This window comes from Montipora capricornis, chromosome 1 (assembly GCF_036669925.1).
Source record: "Montipora capricornis isolate CH-2021 chromosome 1, ASM3666992v2, whole genome shotgun sequence".
Taxonomy (NCBI): Eukaryota; Metazoa; Cnidaria; class Anthozoa; order Scleractinia; family Acroporidae; genus Montipora; species Montipora capricornis.
This window is the reverse complement of record NC_090883.1, coordinates 31,773,316-31,800,815: the sequence shown is the minus strand read 5'-3', so window position 1 is coordinate 31,800,815 and position 27,500 is coordinate 31,773,316. Positions and strand designations below refer to the sequence as shown.

The following is a 27,500-nucleotide window of genomic DNA, read 5'->3' as shown; positions in this document are numbered from 1 at the left end:
AAGCCTTACTACTGTAAGCTTTGTGATTTTAACATGGAAACAATGGAGGTGAGCTGAGCTTCCAGCTGGCCTACATGTATGAGTGGAAGTGATGTTATCGGTACCCGCAAACCTTAATTTATACAGTGGTTGATAAAGATCGTCTGACACTTTCGTAGACGGGGTAAAATCTATTATGTGGCCGTTTTAGAAGGGAAATAGTTGATTTTATGTTAATTAACAATTATTCGCCGAAGGCGCTGTGATTATCGGTGAATATTCACCGAGACGAAGTCGAGATGAATATTCACCGATAATCACTTCGCCTTCGGCGAATAATTGTTTTAGTATAAATACACAGGTGATTATTTCAAAAAAGAGAAAAAAAAAACATTTCAACGCGAAGTCATCTTCACTTACAGTGGCAAAACGACTACTGGCAGCTATTTTTTCGTCAAGGTGGTTATTGGCTGATAATCGGAGATAGCGAGCCAATGACAGCGTGCGATTTTTGTATAATCTATTGTGTATTTATACTAATTAACAATTATTCGCCGAAGGTGAAGTGATTATCGGTGAATATTCACCGATAATCACTGAGCCTGATATGAATAATTGTTTTAGTATAAGTACACAGGTGATTATTTAAAAGAAGAGGAAAAAAAATTTCAACGCGAAAGAATCTTCAATTACAGTGGCAAAACGATTTTGTCTGCCAAGGTGATTCTCGGCTGAAAATCCGAGATAGCGAGCCAATGAGAGCGCGCAATCTTGTATAATCACCTGTATGTTTATACTAATACAGATTAATAATTCATTACATGATCTACATGGTGACATCAAAGAGGTCTGTATCTACACAAGTTCATGGGCGGTCTTGGTGCAATTCACAGGCCAGTTCACTGAGTAAACAACTGTAAATAAGTAGCTCCTGCCACTCGTGTGTCCATGTAGAATGTAAACTACATTCTTTGCTGTGAATGCAAAGAGATAAATCTGACCTCGTTGGCTATTAACACCATATGGTCTGGTTTTCTGGGAAGCCAAGATCAGTCATAAAATGATATCACAATGAGAAGATTTTTGCTGTTTGTTTAGTTTTTTCAGCATCACTGCATGAGCCCACGGCATGTAAAACGTGCAATTGAAGAGTTTCGTATTAAACTTCCCAAACGACTGGAAGAGAAAGAGGAAAAGAAACCACCCCCAGAGTTCAACTGCCAGGTACACAGAGTAGCATTTTTGTCGTTCGTCATTCTTTTACAGAATTTGAAATGCAATGTTCTTCAAAAGAACACTTTATTCACTCTTCCCCTTACCTTAAGAAAAGAAAAGGTAAATTTAGATTATTAGTGTACCTTCAAAAGATTAAAATAATTAACCCATTGACTTTGTCAGGTTGCCGCTCATGACGGATATTGACGTGCCAACGTGACGTATGTTAATTACGGTGGTATGTCAGCGCTAAAAGTAAACCATATGTGCAGTAAATGTACACAAGAGATGAGTTTAGAATTAAGTTCAACGCAAGAAGAAACAGTGAACTTCCAGATGATGCAAAAATATTGCTTAAAAGTGATTGAAAACACGTCCTAAGGCTGAACTGAAAATGTAAAAGGAGATTTTTCAAAGCAGCGTATGTTAAGCATCGAAGAGAATTGTTTATCGCTAACTAACAAAGCGCTTGAAAAGAATACAGTATATATTTCAACTGAAAACATGCCTTGTACAGTATACATTTACATGTAAATCTAATCACTCAATGGATAAAAATTGTTCGAAATTTGCGCGATTCGCCTTGTTTTCTTGCAGGTATAAGCGCAAAAATTACCGTATTTACCAGTGTATAAGTCGATCCCGTGTATAAGTTGACCCCCCATTTTTGATAACAAAAAAAGCAATTTCTTAATTTCTTTGTTAAATGTTCATGGGATACTAATCTTGTATTCTTCGATTTCTGGAACTGTGGATATGCAAAAAAGTCAGGGCCTCAAGAGCTTTATAATTTTGTGGTTCAGCAGTTGTTGTATATGCGGGCATTTTGTCCTTGAGTTTCGAAAAAATTCTCAGAAAATCGAACATGTAAACCTCAAACTAACCTGTTTCGTTGTTCAAGGATAAAGGGCTTTAGAGGATAAGCACAACATCTCAGAAGCAGGAGTCAATCTTTGAAAATAACTTTAAAAACAATGCGAAATGTGCAAGGTTTAATTGGTCCTTGACTTATAATTTCTCACATGACAAACAAACAAAACTCATAAACCAAACAATACGGGGTATTCCCATCGTTTCATGCGATACCTGATGCATCAGCATTGTTTTCATTTAATTTGATTGCGCAATCGAAAGGATATAAGGCTGCTGCCTAACGGTCGCGCGGTTGCCTGGGACGACTTTTGCGAGCGCTGGCGACCAAATTTCTGAACGAGTAGCCTGAACGGGCGCCTAACTTATTACAAGGTGATTCATCCTCATTTTTAATTAATTAACGCTGGGCTCTTGAAAAAAAATATGACTTGGGCTACTAACTTTTAACATTGTAAGCCCAAAGGGCTCCAGAAAAATTTTCTTAGGCAGCAGCCTTGGGATAAAAAACCAGACCTCATGGAGTCTCTTATCAGCTGTCAAAATCTGCTCACAGGACGACAAATGATTGGTCGATTATCCTTCTAGTAAATCTCCATAACAACAAGACATACAGAATTTACTTATGGGGGGAGGGGCAGAGTCCTAAAAGCAAGACGCCATATTTACGGCCAGTTACGGCCAGTTTGGGTTATTTTGGGGGTTGTCGTGCGCGGCTGGTTACGGCCGATTTGGATGTCAATGGGTTAAGACTGCCAATTTACTGGAGGGTACAGCTGTAGGTGCTGTGAAGGTACGTGTAGCAAGAGAGGAGTCAGCACTCTCCTTGGCAGCAAGGAGGTCACCATGGCAACAGAGCCACAGTCCACCTACCAGTCACCTGTCAACACATCACTTGGAAAAACCAGTGTGTGGAATGTATACTTATTCTTGACTCGGGGAGATTCTTGTGCAGAGATGAAAATTGATTGTAAATTGGAAACTGATGCTGACACAAAACATTACAATTGTGCAACTGTACTCAAAGCTGTAAAAAAAGCCAAATTTAGTTTGAGGTAAGCTCTATGTGGGCTTTTTTTATTCTATGCAGGTTTGTCTTGTAACATGCAACAGTGATACAGCCTGGAATTCCCATCTTCTAGGACAAAAACATAGAAAGGTGACATCATTGACATTTATTCTGATGTTAAACATAATTCTAGGAAGTAAAGACCCTACATGTAGTAATGTGGCTTAGAATATCTCATTTTATCAACGCGAAAATATGGCCATGAAGTAGTTCGTGGCATTTTAATAAAAAGTGTGCTCAAAATCATTTGCCCTATTTATCAGATACTTTCTCACTTGAGTTTTAAAATCACTAAAAACTACAGAGTTCCTTGCAGCAGAGAGTAATGAATTAAAACCATTGTAGGCACTATTAAGGATGCTTAGGAGGCAAAATGAATATGTATTTCTCCCGTTGGCATCCCATAGTAGCTATTGGAACAATAATAATTATAATGCAAAAGGGCTGCCATTTTGTCAAAGTAGTCTATTATCTTCTTTCATTATAATAGCAATAATATAATTATTATTTTATTATTACAAAATTAAAATATTATCATTAATATTATTGTTATTATTATTATTATCGTTATTATTATTATCATTGCAGAAATTGTTAATTATTGTAAATAAGACATACAGATGTACCTGAATAGAGCTTTTATCTGTTGTATGTATGTTTTTTTCTTGTCCCATTGGAAGGCCTTAGAAAAACAAGGTGCAGAAAGAGCACAACAAAAAGCCCAGGAGAAATCTTTCACGATGAACAGTTTAAACACTAGTTACACGTATAATCAAGGAGCTGGAAGAGGGCTGAGAGGAAGAGGGGGAGGGGTGGGACCTGTTAGAGGAGGAGGATACACTCCAGGACACACACGCAAGCCGTACGACAAACCTATGCATGCTGTCCAGCAGCCTAGTCCCAGTGGTCCTATTGGTGCGAAGGATTTTGCGACATACCCCGAGCCTCTAATAGGTGAGTTAATTGAATTAAACTCTTTTATTACATATATTCACTACTTGCACAAATCCCATAATACACCTCTTTTACGCCCCAAAAATCTGCATACATGTAGGCATTGTTTTTCAACTTCTCTTGGGACATTTTCATGTCCCAGGAGAAATTGCAAACAATGGTTATGCAAAAGTTTTGGGGGTAATAGAGGTGTAGTATGGGATTGTGCAAGTAGTGAATGGCAAGCAATTCAAATGGAGCACTCTGATTGGCTGCTCTTTGATCAGGATTTTACAGTATGGACCATTACCGTGGAAACGGTCCGTTTCCCTGTTTTTTCTCTCTCTTTAGAAATTCAAGTTGAGCGAAACACCAAAAAATTTTAAAAAGGGGATTCAGTTTAATTTTTCATCACAACAGTACAACTATAGCAAATGGAATTCAGTTTTACATGTAAAAGGTTACTGTTCAAAGTTTGCTGATGGAAGACTAAGATTACAACCCTGCACCAAGCAAAGAAGTGTCTGATCACCCAAAGAAATGATGCCATATTTTACATGTACTAACCTCAATTGCTCTGGACTGTACTGGGGAATATGGGCTGTTAGTCTTCTTTTGTATAGACCTCGCTGCGCTTGGTTTGAATATGTAGTGCCACAACCTCGGGCCAATATTCCCCAGTATGGCCCTCATTCTTGGTTAGTACTTAAGAGTTTAACATGTACATACGTACCATGTTCAAGTGCTTTTACTGCAAGTTACAGTTTGCAATTGCACCAAGAATATACCCCAGAAAAGATATGATTCGAAAACAATGGAGCCTAATCCTAAACACAATTGAGCTGCATCCTACATGCACACGTATGCCAGTTCGACGAAATTAAATGTTGATTGTGAAGAGCTGGGTGTCTCTTGGAGTTTTGTTTTGTCAGGATAGCAATTTTTGGACAGGGGATAATAAATTAATGAAAGTAATAAAACATTTGAAAGATCAATTTCTTATACAAAGTGTATAATAATAATTTGAACAGTAGTAATTAAATTTTTCTTAGCTGGTCCCAATTTTTTGGTCAGTCGTACTATTACGGTAATGGTGAAGCTGCATGGCTTGGCTCAGTATGGCTCCCAGTTGTCTGCATGAAACTGTTTTCCTCATAAAGTAGGATAACAGCTTCTGGGCCACAGCAAGACAGCGTGAAAACATCTCTAAACTTGATTGAGTCTGTTCTAAAGGCTTGCTCAAGCACAAATGAGAGTGCAATAGACATACATGTAGCATTGTAAGCTTACATGTACATGTATTTGTGCCACATTTTGACTTTTGCCAAGAGAATGTGTTGTGGTATATTACCATTGATTTGCTGTACAGAGCAGTTCATGTACAATGTACGTCCCTACAGTTGCAGTCACTGTAAATGATTGTTGTCTTGGGCAGTCAGTAGAAAAGAAACTATTGTTGTGTTGGGTAACTCCAGTGAATGTGGACAGCCACATGAAATTTATGTTTTAATACGAAATGGCACTTGTTCAAGTGTTTCTCTGTTGTGATGAGCTGCTTTGCCTAGTAGCTGTAGGCCTGTCAGACCTTTATAATTAAATGGCGCTATGCGGGGATACAAATTTTATCTTCGAGTGCTGAAAGTATCTCTCATGAGTGAGTGATTATCAGTTACTGTTGCTAATTGTACAGGTACGAACAATTAGAAGTGGAGAAGTATGAGCTTATCTTTCAAATAATCATTATACCCAATCAGTTTCTTTGGATGTAATGACAAGAAAACTCCATGATGCACAGCCGTACAATGTATCCTGTTGCAAGGTTGTCCAAAGGGGCCAACAGTCACAATGTGGCCCTGAAAACAACCTGGGCATGCATTTTGTGGATTAAAACTACATTTGAGTGCATCTGAGCAATTTTGATCTCGGGCACTTTTCAAGGATTTAGGCAGGGTACTTTTGCCTTGGGTATGTGGTTATGTGGCCATGAAATGAGTTTAAGAATAACAAGGTCAGTGGTAAACTTCAATAATGGAAAGCATCGGCTCCTTTCCTCAGAGAAGTCAGTGACTTTTTTCCTTATGTTGAAAAAAAAAAAAAAACAGGTTATTTCAAACCTTTAGAAAATTTAAACTCATTTTGTCAATGACAATGTAGCGCCGCTCACGGCTACTGTTGAAAGGCGCGGAGTCACAGGCCAGACGTGTCGCGATGAGCTGAATAGCGGTTGTTTTACTGGTTGAATAAGGCCAAAGGCACCACGGAAAACCAACTTTGATTTACGGTGATTTAATCGACAATATTCAAACGTAAACTGAAACACAATGTAATCAATAAACTAATCACTAAGTACTAAGGAAATAAACAATAGGAGTCGTATATGTACAATAGCGGACATTCCGGTCATAACTTTGATGAAACAGATGTTTTTTTTGGGAGTGCCACTATGATATTGAAACGTGAAAAAGAATGGCTTAAAATGTACACAATCGCACAGAAGAACTATATAAAACAGAAACCTAAACTACAAGGAATAATAATTACAGACAGTTCGCAAATTAAAGAAACGAAATAGAGCCTTAACACTGAGGTGTGACACGTGTGAACCCAAAACAAATGAACCTACAGAAACCGCGATTTTCCTAAGTCAAAATACCACAATGTAACCTTTCTTTAAGACTAACATAAACGTTTTACTTACACATCGGTTCCCGCTTGCGCTGCAACAGTCAAAAGTAACTTTCTGCTAAATTATTATAAGCGCTAACAAGCTCCACACTACACACACGCAGGATAACTAAAACTAAGCTAAGACAAAGTCCACAAGAAGTGTAAAACTCAAAGGTGTTAAACTAATTATGTAAAGGGTGAAAGGAAATTCAATTAGTGAATTGAAGGAATCAAATTTAACAATTAAATGAAAGGGAAAGCCTTCAACATAGTGTTCATTACATGGCTCCCCTGAAATATTCAAATATTTCACTGATTAATGCTTACGTGACCATAACTAATGTTAAATGTTCATAGGCTATATACAGGATCACAGTTTGTCGTTAACTGCAGGCTCCTCGGCCGGGACTTCCTCGGTCTCTATTCTGGCGATGGCACTAAAAGTACAAGCTTCTGCACTGGTCTCTCTAGGTAACGCATGGAACCACGCCTTACTCCTCGTTTGTCCAAATTGGAATCCGCAAGGGCTACTTGAACCTTGCGGACGTAGCCATCAGCACTAGGGTAAACGGTAGCAACACGAGCAAGCTGCCATTGGCTTCTGGAAACATTGGTGTCCTTTACCATGACTACGTCGCCGACACGTAGATCTCGACGGGGCTGCGTCCACTTTTGCCGTTCTTGAAGACTAAGTAAATATTCCTTTCGCCAACGGGTCCAGAATTCGTTTGCGAGGTGTTGCACGCGTCTCCAGCGCTTGCGAGCGTACACGTCAGCCGGTTCGAACTTTCCTGGTGGAGAGAGGAGAACTTTCGATTTCATCGTCAATAGGTGACTCGGTGTTAATGGTTCGGGCGAATCTGGATTTGAAAGTTGGTTGATGGTAAGAGGGCGACTGTTCACTATTGCTTCAGTCTCGCACATCAACGTCCTTAAGGACTCGTCGTCGAGTTGCGCGCCATTTTTGATAAGGAGAGAGGACAGGACTGCGCGCACTGTCCTTATCTGCCTCTCCCAAACTCCGCCCATGTGGCTTGCTGCTGGAACATTCATCTTGAACTTGATCCAATCGCACTGTGATTTCAAAAGCTCGTTTCTTATGCGGTGCTCGTCCATTTCGTCTAGAGCTTCCTTGAGCTCTCGTCGGGCTCCTACAAAGTTAGTTCCGTTGTCACTTCTTAACTGTCTAGCTGGACCCCTACGACTTAGGAAGCGCCTCAGCGCGTTTATGAAGGAATCCGTGTCCAAAGATGCTGCAGTTTCTAGGTGGATTGCTCGTGAGGACATGCAAGTAAAGAGAACCCCGTAGCGTTTTAATTCCTTGCGTCCTTCTTTAATTGTGAATGGGCCAAAGTAGTCCACACCGCAATATGTGAAGGGTGGATAGCAATCAAGTCGATCCTCAGGAAGATCAGACATCTTTTGTTCAAGAACTGCACCTCGTAATTTTCTGCATGTCACACATGAAGCAATGGTACTGCCTACCGCAGACGAACCTCCGATTATCCAAAATCCGTGGGACCTGATTTCGTTGAGCGTCATTCCCTTTCCCTGGTGATTAATTTTCTCATGGTAGCACTTGATGACGAGACTGGTTGTGTGACTGTTCTTGGGTAAGATTACTGGATGCTTCACCTGGTCGGGAATATCTGCATGCTTTAGCCGACCACCAACACGTAGGATGCCGTCCTTGTCAATGAATGGATCTAATTTGCTGATCGAGCTGTGCGCCTTTACGAAGGATTCTTGTCCTCTTGTTTCCTTTGCTAACAACTTGATGTCTTCCTGAAAGAAGTTGAACTGCGCGGAGCGAATAATCGCCCTTCCGGCTTCTTCTAGATCTTCGGCTGAAATTTGGACTGTTTCGTCTGATTCTCCTTTGGCACGTCTCTTTAATCTCTTGATGTACTTCATAGCAAGTGCTACAGCTCGTCGCGTTCGGTGCCAGTCAGAGAAACGTCTCACTCTTTCTTCTAAAGTGTTTTTATCCTTGTCGAATGACGATGTCGCCACGACGACGGATTTCTTGACTTCTGGGTCGTCACTTCTCAAGCTCTGTTCTTGCTTGTCACCGTTGAGCCATTTGCCTTGCTCACTCCAGAGGAATTGTGGTCCTAAGATCCATCGTGTAGTTTGGAGCTCATCGGCTTTCATACCACGTGAAGCTTCATCTGCTGGGTTTCGTTCAGATTCAATATACCGCCATTGTCTTCTATGTGTGCTGTTCTGTATCTCTTGCACTCTGTTAGAAACGAATACGTGGAAACGTCTGCTCTCGTTACTTATGTATCCAAGCACCACCTTGCTGTCCGTCCAGTAGAAGTCTTCATCGATCTGGTACTCTAGCTCGCGATGAATCTGTTGACTTATCCGCACTGAACAAACAGCGGCAGTTAACTCGAGCCTCGGGATTGTTATAGGTTTGATGGGAGCCACTCTCGACTTTCCCATCACGAATGCACAATGAACTTTGTTGGTATCATCTACCAGACGCAAATAGCTACATTGGCCATAGCCCTGGACGCTGGCGTCGCTAAAATGGTGCAACTCTGTTCGGACGACTTCACCGAAGTCCTTGGGCTTGTAGCAACGAGGAATTGAAATGCTCTGTAGCTTCATTAGCTCTGTTCTCCACTTCTCCCATCTCATCTTCGTGCCTTCCGGGATTGGATCGTCCCAACCCAACTGGAGATTGCATAGTTCTTGCAGTATTGACTTTCCTTGAAGCATCAGAGGGGCTACGAAGCCAATGGGGTCATATATAGAGCTTATGGTCGACAGGATACCGCGTCTCGTGCATGGTTTGTCTTGTAACACAACACTGAATTCGAAACTATCGGATTCGACACACCATTGGACTCCAAGAGTGCGTTCTAGGGGGAGTGTATCAAGGTCTAGATCTATTTCTTTAACACCCTCAGCTCTGTCGCAGTGAGGAATACACTTGATTACATCTTTGCTGTTTGACAGGAACTTGTGGAGATTAAAGCCTCCTTGATGACACATGGCCTTTACGTTGTTTACCAGTTCTATGGCTGCTGTTACTGTGGGAACCGACTTCAGCCCATCGTCGACGTAAAAGTCGTTTCGGATGAAGTTGGCTGCTTCTCCGCCGTATTCTCCCTCGAAGTCGTTGGCGGCTTGTTTGAGCGCAAAGTTGGCGCAGCTTGGTGATGACGTTGCTCCGAACAAGTGGACGGTCATGCGATAATCTACAGGATCTTTAGAAAGATCGTTTCCCTCCCACCATAGGAAACGCAACAGGTCGCGGTGTTCCGGATTTACCCGAACTTGATGGAACATGCCTTCGATGTCACATGTCACGGCGATAGGCTCTTGTCGGAATCTCAGCAATATACCGGTCAGGTTGTTTGTCAACAGAGGGCCTTGCAATAGATACTTGTTCAGAGACTCGCCGCTGATCTCTTGACTGCAATTGAAGACTACCCTTAACTTGTTCTTCTTCGGGTGTCTTGTGCCATGGTGATTAATGTAACATAACATGCCAGGCCTTGCGTTAGCAGTACTTGGAGCCCTTTCGGCGTAACCCTTTGCAATCATATCACCCATAAACTTCATGTATTCTTCCATATATTCTTTATTATTCGGTGACGCGAAACGTTTCTTGAGATGTCGCATACGTCGAGCCGCGTCATCTCTGTTGTTAAGAAGGCCTTTGAAGTTTTCCTTTATCGGAAGAGGAAGTTCGTAGTGGCCGTCGTCACATCTATGTATACCTTTCTCTGCGATGTCTAGGAACCTCCTGTCTTCTTTAGACAGCCCTTGGTGCGCCAAACCTTTGTTTTCTGCGAATTCTGTTTCAAACATTTGCATTATATGAGATGGATTTATGATTTCCTTCGTCTTGTTTTTCAGGATAAAACGGAGGTGGCTTGTCTCTGGCGTATTCTCGTGTGCTATAACTCTGTTGCATGTTGCTAACCTGTCTTCATCCGAGTTGACCTCAACTGAAGGGTTTGCTGGTCCTACTATGCACCATCCAAGGAGGGTACGAACTGCGTACGGGTCCTGTGCCTTACCGGATATCACCTCCTTTGGTTTAATCCCTTTTGGGCAGTTGGAGCCAATTAGTAGTCCAACATCGAGTTTTTCCTCTAGCGGCGGTACTTTGTCTTTTATTCTCTTCAGATGCTGCCAATTTTCTGCCACTGCAGGAGTTGGAATTTGGTCCTTTCTGGATGGGATTACGTCTCTCGTATACGCTTTAGGGAGTTCGACTTTCGCGCGTCTGTCGAGGCGTTCCGCTATTAATCCGTCGATTCGGGTTACAGGGATTATTTCTCGACCATGCATCGTGCTCAAGTTGAGGCGTGTATCAATTCCTTCAATTCCAAGTTGACTCTTCACTTCATTTGTTACGAAGGTTGTATCACTAGCGTCATCTAGCAGAGCGTACGTTTTAATTTCTTTCTTGGGATTGTCCTTATGATGTAAAAACACTGGTAGGATCCGGCATGTGGTGGTGGCGGTTGGCCCGATGACAGGACTCTGTGTGACGCTAGCTGCGTTTGAAAGCGCGGACTCGGTCGCATGGGGTGACTGTGTGGGCTGGGTTGTATTGCGTGCCAACTCGATGCTTGATGGGGATTGCTGGCTGCATGACTCTGACTTTCGAGTCGCTCCATGTAAAAAGGTGTTGTGGCTCCTGCCGCACTCATCACAGGTTGACTTGGACGTGCATTCAGAGAATACGTGACCCCTTTTAAAACATCCGAAGCATAAGCGCTTTTCCCTTATGATGCTTAGCCTCTTATCGACAGTAGCCTTGATAAAGGTGTTGCACTTCTCTATCGTATGACTTCCATTACAAACGGGGCAGGATCGTCCTGGCGACGTAGCTTTTGGCTGCTGTCGTTTAGGTTGCCTTACGAGGGTGGCAGAAGTGGCCAAGGTCTGGCTTGGGTTGAATCCACCCTGATGTTTCGACCGTGCGCCTCGGTTGTTGTCCTTAAGCAACCCGTTCTTCTTCCTCTCCTTTTTCAGTACATCTGGAGAGAAGATTGGGTCGTTTGCTAATTCAGCTTCTTCCCTTACAAACTGGACAAAGTCTTTAAAGGCCACGAGCCTCCTTTGCTTTATCTGGGTATCATGAGCGAACCTACACCACTTGACCCCGGAGTATGACGGTAACTTAGTGGAAATTGACTGCAGAATGGGAGTAGAATCCAGCTCCGACATAGACTTCATAATTTTCATAGCCTCTTCACAGCGCACCAAAAAATCTGAGAATTCTTGAAGTCCTTTACTGTCGCCATCACTGATCTGTCTCCAACCTCTGAGTTTCTTTTTATAATCTTCCGCTACTACGACAGGGTTCCCAAAACGTTGGTCGAGCAGTTTCCGCGCCTCGCTGTAGGCGGTATCTGAGCTCGTTGCTAGGAAGCCTTTGATTACTTCGTTGGCCTTGCCAGATGTGTACTTTTCCAGGAAGAATAATTTGTCCCTTTCGGTTGCGACGTTAGAGGCGACGATACTATCGAAGGAGGTTACAAAGGCTGGATATTCGAATGGGTCGCCGGAGAACGTTAGAGGCTCCTTGACGGGAAGGTGAAAGGTCCTTTGTTGATTAATTAGCATGGAACTTAATTGTGTTTGCTGGGCTTGAAGATTGATTAGTTGGCTAAGGGCGAGATTTATGTCAGAATATTGTCCCGAATTCGTCGCATTGTTTGCTGGTTGTTCGGAATGGACGTCCGGAATTGTCAATGGAACAAAGGGCGGATTGTCGGGTTTCATTTTGTTGTTTGCACCTTGCATCGGGGCGGTGGTTGGTTTTTGGAGGCTCGTCACTTTATCTTCAGTTTTAATTTCCTGTTTTGCTTGCTTATCGAGTTTGGTTTCCTCATCTAGGATTTCTTTGAACGCGATTTCTTCTGCCTTTGCGAGCGCGTATTCCTTTTCTAACTGGGTGCGTTTAAGTTCATTTTCTCTTTCCAAATACTCTATTTCTATCTTGACCTTAGCTGCCTTTGCTGCAGCTTCCGCTCTAGCTTGTGAAACGGAACGTAGAGAGGGACTGTTTGAGTTAGCTTTCGAACCTTTAGATGACTTAGATTTTGAGCGTGATGATGTACTAGATTTAGTACAAAAGGACTTCCTGTCGAGACGCTGGATTTGTTCGCAAAGTTTCATTCTTTGTTCGGTAAATTCCCGATCCCTGACGTCATACCACCGATAAGCGTCTTCCTTTTCTGTAAAAGTATCAAGTAGGCTCTCATATGCGTAGCAAGCATCGTTGAGGGTATCCTTTAAAATATCTAATTCATTGCGCTCGGCTTCTAGAACTTCTAGCTCCGTGTCCGGATTTTCACGTAATTTCCTAACGTGATCCAATTTTCTTTTGAGACTTCGAAAGGCTGTTTCCCTATTTTTCGCTTTCAATTCCTTGAAAAATGCTTTTCCTTTCTCTGAGAGCTTTTGCTTCCGACTTGGAAGTTTGACATTGATCTCCGATTGGGCTACAACGGGCAAGGTATTTTCAACGTTGTTGACAGTTTCTTCATTAAGAAATAGTGCCAAATCCTCGGGTGCAGACGCGACACTCATTGTTCATCACTCAAGATTAAACAAACACTGTTCTTTGTTCCAAGTATACCGATGACAGATTTAGAGCAAGTCTCGATGTTTTACTGTAGCGCCGCTCACGGCTACTGTTGAAAGGCGCGGAGTCACAGGCCAGACAACGTGTCGCGATGAGCTGAATAGCGGTTGTTTTACTGGTTGAATAAGGCCAAAGGCGCCACGGAAAACCAACTTTGATTTACGGTGATTTAATCGACAATATTCAAACGTAAACTGAAACACAATGTAATCAATAAACTAATCACTAAGTACTAAGGAAATAAACAATAGGAGTCGTATATGTACAATAGCGGACATTCCGGTCATAACTTTGATGAAACAGATGTTTTTTTTGGGAGTGCCACTATGATATTGAAACGTGAAAAAGAATGGCTTAAAAGGTACACAATCGCACAAGAGAACTATATAAAACAGAAACCTAAACTACAAGGAATAATAATAACAGACAGTTCGCAAATTAAAGAAACGAAATAGAGCCTTAACACTGAGGTGTGACACGTGTGAACCCAAAACAAATGAACCTACAGAAACCGCGATTTTCCTAAGTCAAAATACCACAATGTAACCTTTCTTTAAGACTAACATAAACGTTTTACTTACACATCGGTTCCCGCTTGCGCTGCAACAGTCAAAAGTAACTTTCTGCTAAATTATTATAAGCGCTAACAAGCTCCACACTACACACACGCAGGATAACTAAAACTAAGCTAAGACAAAGTCCACAAGAAGTGTAAAACTCAAAGGTGTTAAACTAATTATGTAAAGGGTGAAAGGAAATTCAATTAGTGAATTGAAGGAATCAAATTTAACAATTAAATGAAAGGGAAAGCCTTCAACATAGTGTTCATTACAGACAAAGTGAAGTTGTCTAAACATGATCATCAATAATTTTTTTTTGAAATGTGACATTTGGGAGCATTCTTTTTGAAAATAATATTTCTGTACAATGTATGCCCCAGACACCCCTGGAGAAAAGGGCTGTTGCACCCCTTGTAGATACAGTGGGTTACTCTACTCAAGCCAGCCAGCCACCCACTTGAAATTTTGTTGAACCTTTGCAAAGCAGTGCCTGTTACATGTATTAAACAATTATTGTATGAGGTTGAGCATGATATCATGCGAAAACCAAATTCAATAATTGCTTTATTATACATTTTTTAAACAATAGGCGAAAGAAGACATTCATCTGTTGAAAAATGCAATGAGGAGAACACTCCAAGGGGCTTAGTAACTAGGCAGACGTTGAACTTGACATGATAGATGCATTATCTGGAGCAGATATTGCATTTATCATGTCAAGTTCACAAGCTATTGTGAATTGATTGAATGCTCTCGACCAATCAGATTTTTTGTAGTGAGTCTGATGTATAATAAAATAATTTATTGTTCCTGGCATTATTATGAGAGATATACATGTAGTCACATGTAGTATAATTGTTAAGATTTCTGAAAGCTTCTTGGTGGTGTTATTGCTAGTCTTGTTCTGTTGGTAAAGTGGTCTGATTATGTATCACCTGTCATTATCGCAGGGGATGCATAACCCATTACCTTCAGGTAATGAGTCATACATTGATTGGGGTCACACTTGGCCTTTTTTTTAGAATATCCTATATCAAACCTCACTGGTCTCATTCTCACTCAAATCAGTCCAGCTCATCCTTTGCGAAAGACCACCATTGTGCTAGAAATGCCAAAATGGAAGGCAATACTTTATTGTACATAATAATTAATTGTAGGAGTTTTTAACATGGCTATTTCTCATATTACATGTATATCTCAAAAATAGTGGGCGAATGGAGTTTGACATTGTCAAATCTGTAAATGTACATTGTATCATTCGTCTTATAGACAAACAAACTCCCACATTGGGCTTGTCTTAAAAAAAACTCAATAATTCATGAAAAACATTGATAAACATCATGTGCATGAGTTTTAAACCTGATAAAACACTCCTCTTTAGAATTCTTTATAATTTTAATTATAAGGAATAGTATTAAATGAGGAGTGTTTTTCTTGCAAATAATATCTTCCCCTCACATTTTGACCTTTGTTCAGACTCCTGAGGGACATTTTGAAGCGGTTGAAAACACTTGGTTGCACCTCATGTTTTAAACCTGATAAAACAGTGAGCACTGTTCGTTTTTTAAACAGTCCATAAACTATGATTTTATCAATAAGGTATTCATAATAATTATGGTAAAATTTATGGTAATTATGTTAAGGGTATAAACATGTTACTGGTAACCCACGATGAAGAGATGACTTATTCAATGGGATCTCAAGGATACTCAGAAAGAATATAATTATACGAGTGCTCCTTTGCAGGAGTCAAACCTACATTTAAGCTTTTGATTACCAGTGTGGATGCTCTATCACTGAGTGATAGACGACTCAAGGGAACTACTGTAGGTCATGAAACTACATAATTATGCTTACATGTAGGTGACAAGTTCAAACTACATGTAAGCTCAGAAGTGTAGAATTCAAACCGGTAATCATAAGGTCGCATGTGAATGTTCGACTCCAACAGGGAAGCATTCGAATGTTTTGTGAGTATTCCTAAGGCACCACTGAAAAAAAAAAAAACCAAACCATCTGTTCATTTACTGGGGTTAACAATAATTACCATGATATCATTCATTACAACATTGAGAATGGTAACCCAGTTGTTTACATGATGTCCCTTCTACATAACTTTGGTTAAGAACTCCAACTGGCATGGGAAAACCAGGTGGCTATTCACAAAGCATGGTCAGAAGACAATAATAATATTTATCATTCTTTTTGTCACAGTTTTATCTGGGGAGAGTGTACAAATGGGTTGGAGACCCATGCGAGGTGAATCTGCAAGCTAGCTGGGAGTCAATGTTGATGAGGGAAGGAAATTTGGGGCACTTTCCATTCAACCAAATTTTCCTGGAATTCCGGGCAGGGGAGAGAATGGAACAGAAATTTTCCAGAAGTTCATTCTGAAATTTTGGGTGTACCTTCAGAGTTTGGCCTAAAATTCTGGAGATTTGAAACAACTGGAAAACAGTGTCTCATTGGTCCATTCCTCCTCTGATGCAATTACTGTTTACACTTTAGGGCAAAACCCGTTGAGGTGATTGGTTATGGCCAGCCAACGGGAAAATGCTGTTCCATTTGCTACACAAAATTATCTGGTCAAATGGAAAGCGCCTTTGATTTCCTGGATAAAACCCTCGTAGTGAGGTTGAAATCGACTGGAACTCAGTCCACCCACTATCGTGTAGGTGGGAGTTGCAGTTGATGGCCACTATACCTCCCTGACTCCCATCCAGTGGTGAGAGCAGGATTTGAACCTGTTACATGTACAAAAGCAGGCAGATCAAACTCCCCATGCACTAAACTACATTGCTTTGATCCACTAATCTCAAATCCAGGGTGAAAATGTGGACAAGATCTAGTTTTTCATTTTCACCTAAATTTCATGTTCTGGCATGTTTGTCATGCCACTTCTTCTGTTGCTGTAGGCCTGGAGTATGTTACAGAAATCCAGGTTATAGGACAGAGCCCACGATATCATTGTCAGCTGTGTGACTCCAAATTTGACCACAACTTGAAGTTCCCGCACCTTGTTGGAAGTAAACATCGTTTCAATGTGCTGGTGAGTAAGTCACAAAATGAACTTTGTTCATTGCATTTTTACTGTGATCTACTTGCACAGTAAAAGGCCCTGTTATACTTAACAAAAATCTCTTGCAACTTGTCTGCCAATTTTTTTGCAACAAAAGTTCTCGTAATATTGCATGTCAAGTTGCTTGTGGTGAAAACGTTTCTTGCAATTTTTCTCACTCTGAATGATCATGTGGTCAAAACCATTAATAATTTTTGTTTGGCTGATGCCAACATTAGTTGGCTGACTTGACAAAAATTGCGGGATAGATTTTGCATGACACAACCTCGAAAAAGGTTGTGATGTATTTAGAAAAGCATCTTGAAAAGAGAGATCACAAAAAAATTGCAAGAAATCTCTGTAAGGGTTTATTACAGCATGCAAGAATTTATTTGTGCAACTTGTGTCGCAACAGAATTTCGAGGCAAGTTGCATAATTATGATGAACATGTTTCAAAGGATTGTCAGAAAATTAATTTTGTCAGTAGACTGCTGTATTGGAAATGCATGAGGCAATGTCCAAAAACTTTCACTGCAAAACCCTGCATGTAATCTTCAAGGTGTGCAGGGGTTTGTTGAACTATCCAGCTGCCATCTTCATCCAACTGTATTTCGATCAGGACAGATAACTAAATAATATTATCTTAATAACTATGTTATAATAATATTGTAATGTAATATTATTGTTTTAGAGGCTTATCTGTTATCATATTTAATTTGATTGCTTCTAAAAAAAAGAAAAAAAGCAGTCAGGTTAATTGTGATAAAGGTTTTGCTTCAAATATTTCTGTTTCATGAGAAAAGAGTTCATTTTGTGGGTTTATTTTGGTTTCTTTTGAAAGAAAGCTTGCACTCGATATCTTTCTTGTGAACACCTATTCTCAATTTTGCTTAAGATGAAAGAAATATTACTGTAAAAAAAATTGCATTTGGAATCACTTTAAAAGAATGACTGAAATGTAGAATAATATTTTCAAAAGAGTTACTACAGTTCTCAGTTGAGTATGGCACTAGAAAGTTTCGCGACAGAGTTTCAATGTTTGGGTTCCCATGTCATCAAGGCCAGCGCTCTTCCTTTCCAAGTCAGAGTAACTTTTAGGGCCTTGCCGTCATGAGTGATGAAGCCCGCCAAAATCTTCAAATGGTAACGGCTAAGGTGATTCCCTGGTTTTGCATTGTGCAACCCTGTCCCATTTTTTATTTCATATAATTATTTGCTGAGAACAGTGTCATCATGTAGTATTGAAAAAATTAGCAAAAATCTACATTTGTATGCATGGTTTTTTGGCAATTTCATAAAATTGTACAGAAGGAGCTATCATGAGCTGAACAGCCCACACTAAATTTAAATCTATTTTGGAGTGTTAAGTACCCACAAAGGCATTCAAACACATTTTTAAGGTATGTTCTTCATAGAAGGACACCAGGCTCTGAGTTATACATTGGATTACATGTAAAATTGAGCTAAATCTGTCCAAGATTGGGATTGTGCAGGATTTGTCAATGGAAAGTAGCTCAAATAGCTGTATTTGTTAGCGTCTTACCATGGAAACTAGCATGGTGACTGCCCTTTTTTATTACATTTTTATCATCTCCTTTATTGTTACTACAGTGTTTGAAATTTTCATTGGAAATATATTGAAGAGTCCTATTTCTAGGCAATCACCTTAAATCAAACTGGTGACCGTTACCAGTTAAAAATATGATGTTAAAACCAGAAAAGTTACCCTTGGAAACAAAACAAGTTGCCCTTGACATCACTGAAAACTTTGTCACCAAACTTTCCTGCTAGTGTCTTGCTCAACTGAGAATCGTAGTATTTTCATCAGAGCCCAGGCTCGTGTCATAATAATTATGATCTCAAAGAACAATCTTAAAAACCCAAAAATTCTTCAAACTATGTCTAATTGCCTGAAGTGCTTTTGTGAGATGGAAGTCCAACTTCTATTTTGAAAAGAGCAGGCTTAAGAGTACATTGGCTTACTACAGGTGTACATTGAGCAAACTCTGGAGCAGCTGATAATACACTTGTAATGTGAGGTGCACTGCGATTTCCTTTAGTCCAAAAGGAGACCTGCATGCCTCCCTGTAGTTGTCCTTCTATGTAGACTTTCATTCAGCTTAGGCACCAACCTACCTGAAGGTCTGTGACAGTAGAGGCCAATCAATGCGTTTTAGCCATTCTGGCCTTAAGTCAAAGGTTTCCTTGGGGCTTTTGACTGCATTGTTTATCTTCTGTATCCAAGTGACAGAATGGTAATTCTATATTTCGGACACAGTGTACTGATCAGAGCAAGACTTGAGAGGTATACAATTCAGCCAAATGCTTCATTATTTTGTATTTGTATTATATTTTTGGTTAAGCCAAAAATTGTTGATAGTAATAATGAATATTATTATATGGCTTGTGTTTGTAGCCAATATAACGCGGGCTCTGATTGGCTAATTGTGACTGAATTGAAGGGCATTATTCTCCCGTAATGCCCACGGGCTGATTACGGGCTTGCAAAAACAAAGCAAAAGGTAATTAAAAAGCCATATAATAAACTACTTACTAACCGAGCTAGCTTGAGTGCCGTACTGGGGAATATTGGCCCTCAGTCATTTTTGTACGGACCTCGCTGCGATCTGTCCGTACTGCCACGACCTCGGGCCAATATTCCCCAGTACGGCCCTCGCACTCGGTTAGTAAGAAGTTAATATTATTATGATATGTAGGGCACGTAGTGTTGTGGATATCACTCGTGGATTGCATCCCAGCATCCTGGGTTTGAATCCCTGCATGTGCTCTCCAAAGTTCTCTCAACTTTCCATCCACTTGAAGTTGGTTAAATGAGTAGTACACTGAAGTTGTGCATGAATTAGTATAGGAGTAGTGCCCACTACTGCTGTAGAAAATTTGGGTTGAAGCTATTGAAAAAGGAGTGTTTGGGCTGTCTTTGACTGTGAGTGGTCTCGTTGCTTTATCCTCCTTACTATGATTGACTATACTGGTCCTAATCTTATAATGCTAATAAAAAACGTTTATACTTCCTGACTGTAGGATATCATTCTTTTGTCGTACAAAATAGAAAGAAAAAGTTCCAGAGGTTGCCGGACATATCCGTGGCGATGTCAAAAAGAGATCAGAATTGTCCAGTAAGTTACTTGAAGAAGCGCACAAACTGGAAATGATGGAAGGACGACAACAGGTCAAGACCAGAGTGGAGAAAAGCCCATTCAATGTCATAAACAACCAGGCAGCTGCTAGAGGAGGAATGACAACAAACACGTCAAGAAGAGGTGAGTTATCTTGTACAAAGTTCAGCCGGTACTTAAAGTTGGTTGACTTTTGATCAGCCAGCTTAGTCTGGAATGTGAGAGATGTTCCTCTGTGCGCACGATTACACAGATCAATGTCTGAAGCAACTAAGGGGAAAGTGTCACCTTTGTTATGACTTATTCAAAATACCATTAAAAAAATTAATGGTGAGTACCAGAGGCGGCAGATAAGCGCCAGCCTGATGGGCCTTCTAGGCTCGTAGCAGACTTAACCTTCTGACTACAATAGACAGCAGTACACATCTCACAAAATTTGTTCATAACCTCTGCATTACGTTAAAAATCAGTCACACTCTGTATGCAAAGGCACCTAATTCCCAGTGGTGTAATCTCAGATTCAATTAATTTTTTATGTAGCAATATTTTTTAATGAAAGATTTTCTAGCCTGTTGTTCACTTGCACACCATCAATTCATTTTGATTCAACTTTTGTTCACACTGTTTAACCCTTTAACACCCAAACCGGCCTAAACCGGCCAGACTTACTTTGTCTAACACCAGACGATTTTATTCATCAATGGGGACCCCCTGGAGTCAATGGGTTAGGAGTTATTAGCAAAGTAATGATACAACAGGATTAAGACAACGCAGATGTATATGCACATAGATAAAGAAGAAGTAATAAGGAATATCGGTATGTGTACAGTGGCCAAAGGAGCAATAGCTTTTGACTTGGCTACTGTCATGTTAATTTTAAATAAGAAGACCAAGATATTTACACTTAAATAGTGGGCAAGAAAATGAATAAAAATAATTTATAAATATTAAAAGTACATGTAAATAATGTAAAGACTTCAAGTGCAAATTATATAGGCACACACTAAAGTAAACTAAAGGGATGCAAGGATAGAGGAAAATATTATTACATGAAGAATGTATCCTCACAGATATTGTTTATAATTATTAAAATATATGGGCGGGAAGCATGAAGTCTCACAATTCTTTGCTTTTAAGGAGGACAGCAGTGGCAAACTAAGTTTGGTGGAGGGCAAGGAGGAGGTCGGGGTGGTCAGGTAGCCACTCGGGGAGGAACTCAAGGGTTTACCCGCGGTGGAGCACAGAACAGTGTACGTGGTGGAGCACAGAGCAGTGTACGCGGTGGAGCACAGAGCAGTGTACGCGGTGGAGCACAGGGCAGTGTACGAGGTGGAGCACAGGGCAGTGTACGAGGTGGATGGCGTGGGCGCGGCAATCAGCAAGCCACATCTTTCAATCATCAACAGCAATCAGGATTTAACAGGGGAGGCAGAGGCAGGGCGAGAGGAAGAGGAACAGGGGGGAGCAACTCTAATCAAGTTTGGAATCAAGGCTTATCTTTCAGCGGTGAAAAAAAGCAGCCATATGCCAGCACTCCTTTCGGCAGCATGGATGATAGTTTTCCATGGGAAGACGGCAATCATGCTGCAGAGTAAGTACAATTGCTTGCCAAAAAGCAGTGGCTATACTGTCAGGGTGACGTATGGTACATGTATGGCAACCCTAGAAGATCAATTGAAAGTTTTGAACACAAATTTTCACTCAAGTTAAATAGTGAAGGCAACATTTTTTTTCCTAAAAGTGAAGGGATACATCAAAGATTATTCAAAAACCAACGTTTGATTTGATTTGCATTGATTTCAATTTTGTCCTCAATTGGCACTAGAAAACTAGACAATGACTTTAAAGTGGCTCAAAACTCTTTCAACACTTGAAAGAAACGTTCTTATTAGAAGGATTGATACTGTAACACCTTATCACTTAACAGCAATGTCATGGTACCATATCAAACACCAATTATTGCTGAAAAAGATTCAGTAATTTTTGTGGCAACAGGAAAGCCCTGCAAAAACACCCTATATTTTTCCTTTAGCTGCTCATATCTCAAAGACGAACTTGGTGACCCCCATTTTTTATTTCTGAAAAGTAATCAGCATGCCAGAATGAAACTTTCTGCAAAGTTTAGAAAAATTTTGTGGAGCGGATTCAGAGCCACCTTAAATAATTGAAAATTTAAGGTAGCTCTGAATCCGCCCCACAGAATGTTTTTGAATGTTGCAGAGATTTTCATCTTGGCCTGCTGATCACTTTTGTGCAATAAAAAATTGGGGTCACCGAGTTCGTTTTCCAGATATGAGCAACTTAAGCCAAAATATAGGGTGTTTTTGCAAGGCTTTCCTGTTGCCATGGTAACTTATTGCGTCACAAAAATAACTGCATCTTGTTCAGCTATAATTGAGGTTTTGCATGGTACTATAACATTGCTGTTACGTAATAGTGTTGTAGTGTCAATCCTTCTAATAGAGCGATTTTCAATTGCGTGTCGTAAAACCAAAACCAAAGTAATTACTTTAGCCAATCAAAAACGACGGAGACAATCCAGTAAAACAATCAAAACTCGAAGTAATTACATATAGCCGACACAAAGCGCGAGAAAATGTGCACGCGCGAGCCACGATTGGTTTTGGTTTCACTTCTGATTGGTTGAAAAAGTGGTGCGAGAACTTTGAGCCAATCACTGAGTGACGCTCAATTGAAAACCGCGCTAAGTGACTACGTACTACGTACTATCACCTTGGTGAACTGGCGGCGAAGGCAAGAGTGTGCAGATTTGATACAACACCGTTGCAAAACTATTTTATATTTTGTTGCCTATCATTTAAAAATTGTAAAATAATAAGGTAGGTAACATAACTATCTTACAGGGAACCGATGTTACCTCCAGAGGCATTTAAGCCCAGGTCTCCTCCCCGTTCACAGAATCAACAACAGTTTGGTCAGTATGATGAATATTATGACGATTACTATGGGAAAGGAAAACAGAATACTTCCTTTCACGGTGCAAATTTTGAGGTAAGAACGACGTAAGCTGCAACAGCAATTTTGTCAATGCAGCAATGCTGCAGCAACAGCTACTCGAAGAGATAGAGAAGCCTGAAAAATTGGGTGATGTGGCAGCTGTCGTAACGTATAGTGTGATTGTCTCGCTATCCTAGCCAAAAACAAAGTGTCTAATCGGCGTGGGTGGGTGGGTCGTCGGTCGTGGGTCCCTAACCCTAACCCAACCCAAACCCTTTTTTTTATCAACGACTGGAAATTCGCGAAACAGACAAGACCTAAGACCTAAGACAAATTTGGACCGAACAATGAGGGAGCTAATATATATCTTTTTTTATCTTCAAAGAAACACGACCCACGACCCACGACCCACCCACCCACGCGATTTAGCCTCACCCCCAAACAAAAGACAAAAAACAATTGAAACAATGACTTAGACTTAAAAACAATAGAAGTTGCTCACAATACCAAACAATAGCAGGTTACGAGAGCTGCTACACAACTGGAAAAATTCAGGACTTCAACGGGGTGTGAAGCCGTGACCTCGCGATGCCGGTGCGACCCTCTAACCAACTGAGCTATGAAGCCACAGGGTTCAAACCTAGTTGAAGTCCTATTTCTACCCAGTTGTTGAAATTGCGTTCATAACTACGAGGATCATAGCTTCACTTGATTTCACATGATATCCGCATTTCAATGTATGATCCATTTCATATATCATTTCGTTCGTTGACTCATTCATCACAGAAACATTTGAACCCACAAGTGACCAGCTCCCAATGTCAGTGGCTTCATAGCTCAGTTGGTTAGAGCGCCGCACTGGCATCGGGAGGTCACGGTTTCAAACCCCGTTGAAGTGCTGAATGTTCTCACGGGAGAATAGTATACTTAACATTGTATGTCATTGAGTTTCCAGACTCATGCTAGTGATGTGGTGTAATATATCCTGTGATTGGTGGTTGATTTAAAGGGGTAGTGTCTTGGATTGTTTCTTCAAAACGGCTATTTTAGCTAACAGAAACGATTGTTAAGTGTTTTTACGCGTAGACACGATTAATTTCATTCTTAAACTATTTAGTCTTTGACGTAATTTTCTCCTCGACCCAGCTCTCTCAAGAGTTTGAACTCCCATTAAATAGGAAAATTTATAGTTAAAATAAACAGGTGTCTTTCGGAAATCAGGGCGTAAAACTTGGGTCACTTAGTGTTTAGTTAACATAGTTTTGAAATCCAAAGAAAAAGAAGAATTGATTGGTTATTCATAGTAGCACTTTCATGAACTATTAGTGAACAGACGAGGATCTTTTTTTTCTCTCGTTGACAGTACAATGAATCGTTTTCTAATCCGACTACTTACACCAATCCAAACCCAAGTGGACCCGGCTTTCATTCGCAGAATCAATTGGCCACTGCATCACATCAGGGTGGAAACACTATGACCAGTGGTGGAGCCGGGAACAATAGTGTAAGCCTTCTTCAGGGCGCCATTGCGGACCTGGTGAGCGTTTTTTAAGATCTTACAATAATGACTAAAGATTCCCACTCTTTTGCTGCGTGCGCTAGGGCGAACGAAATAGGCAATTTCCGAGTTCATGCCTGCCTCCTCTTCAAAGCGAGTCTAAGTGCGAAGTTCTTGTTATGAAAATTAGTTTTCATTCATATGTAAAGTAGAACTAATTACTTCGCACTTAGACTCGCTTAGAAGAGGAGGCAGACATGAACTCGGAAATGGCCTATTCTGTTTGGCCTTAAGGACGGTGCCTACTAATTCAAAGATATTTTTGTGCGGTTTTTGAATATGCGGGAAAAGCAGATCTCAAGAAGTGGAATTGAAATTCAAAAAGAAAATTGGGGGTAACCGCGCATTTTTCAAAGATAATTAATTAACAATATTTGTAAAAAGCTTAAAAATACAAAGCGATGTATGGCGTTCCCTTGTTCCCAAAATTACTTTTAAACTTGTTCTCAGCTTTTTGATCCCTAGATGTTTTATGTTCTCTTTTTCCCGAAGCCTATTGATATTTTGTCTTTGTTCCCCAGTTCGGTTTAGCCTTTTTCCCTTGTTCCCTAAAACCCCTACAGGGGTTATGATTCCCAAGCCCTTTAAATACGATTTAGAGAATGCAATATTTCGACAGTTTCAGTCCTAGAAGTACAACGGGGCCCAGTTGTTCAAAAGCCGATTAACGTTAATCCCAGATTTAAAATTAACCAAGGAGTTTATTTCTCTACTCCCAAATGCTGTTCAAAGCTGATATTCGGCAAAACTTTACATCGGCGGAAGTCAATCTTGAAAAGCAAAAATAAGCCAAAGAAACTTTCACCAAAAAGTTGAAAAAATGAAACAAAAGTTTACGCTAATCCTGGATTAAGTTAATCGGCTTTCGAACAACCGGGCCCTGAAATGGCCTATTCTGTTTGGCCTTAACGGCGGTGCCTACTAATTCAAAGATATTTTTGTGCGGTTTTTGAATATGCGGGAAAAGCAGATCTCAAGAAGTGTTATTGAAATTCAAAAAGAAAATTGGGGGTAACCACGCAGTTTTCAAAGATAATTAATTAACAATATTTGTAAAGAGCTTTAAAATACAAAGCGATGTATGGCGTTCTTTTCCATATTGCTCCCTTTAAAAAATTGCTGGTGTTTCCTTGTTCCTAAAATTACTTTCAAACTTGTTCTCAGCTTTTTGATCCCTACATGTTTTATGTTCTCTTGTTCCCGAAGACTGATGATATTTTTGTCTTTGTTCCCCAGTTCGAATTAGCCTTGTTCCCTTGTTCCCTAAAACCCCTACAGGGGCTATGATTCCCAAGCACTTTAAATACGATTAAGAGAATGCAATGTTTCGACAATTTCAGTCCTAGAAGTACAGCGGGACAATAACTGCCAGCTGAACCTAGTTCAATGGCTTGGTTCTCACGAGTCTACCAAAAGTCATAGGTAGAGCATCCAAATTGGTAATCAGAAGGTCGTAGGTTCGACTCCTGAAAAGAAGCACTCGGATTTTTTCCGAATATCCCCGAATCGTCATCTGGAAAATACTTCTCTTCATTTCATTTATCTGCTTCAAAATGAAATAGCGAGTTTGCACCATTTGGACCCTCAGTGTCAGTCCTTACAGTATAGCGAGACACCGTAACCCTTTTAGGCACATCACTGTCAAGCCAGCCACTCCGCTGGAGAGAACAAGACCACCAAAACACCCGGGAACTTCATCCCCTACTCCTCTCGAATAGGACGTTGCAGTGCTTACAGCCCTTATCCGAGAAGACTTGAAAGTCTAACCATTTTCAGATGAAATTACAAAGGCAGCACTTTCTCCTCAGTTGTTTTAAGATCCTGAGTATTGATCCGACCGGGGTTCCAACCAGCGACTTCCCGCATGACAGCCCGATGCTTCGTGCACGGTGCACGGTGGCTCAGTTCGATGTATCAATATTCAGGCATGGCCTCGAGGCTTTACGTTCAAATTTCACGGCTCATTTGTGTTTTCTTTGTCTCACAAATCTCGAGGGAGATATCTAAACAAAAGAACATTCAAATTTAACCATAAAGCCTCGTAGCCATGTCAAACGTGCCCTATTGTTGCTTAAACCTAGTTTAAGGGCCTAGTCTGCTATAGCTCAGGATTGCTGCATCTGAATTGGTTATCGGAAGGACATAGGAGCACTCGGAATTCTTCCGATTATTCCCGAGTCACCACGATCAAGAGAGGACGAGGTATGAGAGCGGATACCCTCATACATGGGCCTCTTCCATTGATAGGTTTTTAAAACCTAATAGACCAATTTCGCTATAAACAAAAGGCATCTGGGGAATAAATGTAAGGATTTGTATGAGTTTGTTCCGTAGAACCTCGAGGTGGTGCCTTTTGTTTAGGATCGAATTTTAATATATCGAAAGTGGGCTATTTTAGGGCATGGTTCAGCTGCACAGCTATTTTTAGAGAGGCACCTGATTGGCCAGTTGTAATGACGTAAGGAAATTTTAAACGTTCGTCTACGAATCTTCAAAGGTTTTAATCGATGTAAAGGAAAATGTTTGTGGCTTTCCAAACAGAGAGCGATGAAAGCCCCTCCCCGGCCCTCATCATCTAACCGTGTGATATTGGGAAAGAAAACTTAAAATAGCTTTGCGAAACTAAAAATAGATTTTAAAAACTATGATGGGGCTCTCTTACCTCATCCTCTCTTTCCATGATAAATTCATCTCTTTACTCTTACCTCGTGTGTTTCTTTTTAGGGAAAACTAGTCAGCAATGAAGAGGATGCGTCTGTGGCCCTGCAGGTGTCAAATGCATTAACTCAGGCTTTGCTCCAATTTCGCATGAACAACCTTCCACAAGTGGTGTGTGACGAATTTGCTGTCGTCTCATAGTTTTCGGGACTAGT

The 27,500-nt window shown here is 40.6% G+C and overlaps 1 protein-coding gene across 4 annotated transcripts in view; it reads left to right on the top strand.

Annotated features, from left to right (window-relative positions):
- Window positions 1–27,500, top strand: part of LOC138038770 (uncharacterized) — a 39,760-nt gene that overhangs the window by 325 nt on the left and 11,935 nt on the right. The window contains exons 1-10 of one of the 4 annotated variants that reach the window (XR_011130301.1): window positions 1–48; window positions 1,078–1,203; window positions 3,155–3,223; window positions 3,814–4,087; window positions 16,831–16,964; window positions 20,045–20,255; window positions 21,249–21,702; window positions 23,031–23,123; window positions 24,433–24,606; window positions 27,352–27,454. The exon at window positions 1–48 is cut by the window's left edge and continues 306 nt beyond it. Coding sequence is in view for 2 of the 4 variants with exons in the window: in XM_068884817.1 (XP_068740918.1) it covers window positions 1–48; window positions 1,078–1,203; window positions 3,155–3,223; window positions 3,814–4,087; window positions 16,831–16,964; window positions 20,045–20,255; window positions 21,249–21,702; window positions 22,976–23,123; window positions 24,433–24,606; window positions 27,352–27,456 (1,743 nt within the window). In the remaining 2 variants the exon portion in view is untranslated. Of the gene's footprint in view, window positions 49–1,077; window positions 1,204–3,154; window positions 3,224–3,813; window positions 4,088–16,830; window positions 16,965–20,044; window positions 20,256–21,248; window positions 21,703–22,975; window positions 23,124–24,432; window positions 24,607–27,351; window positions 27,457–27,500 lie in introns of those variants that run through there. The other 3 variants (XM_068884817.1, XR_011130302.1, XM_068884823.1) reach the window with 3 other exon arrangements.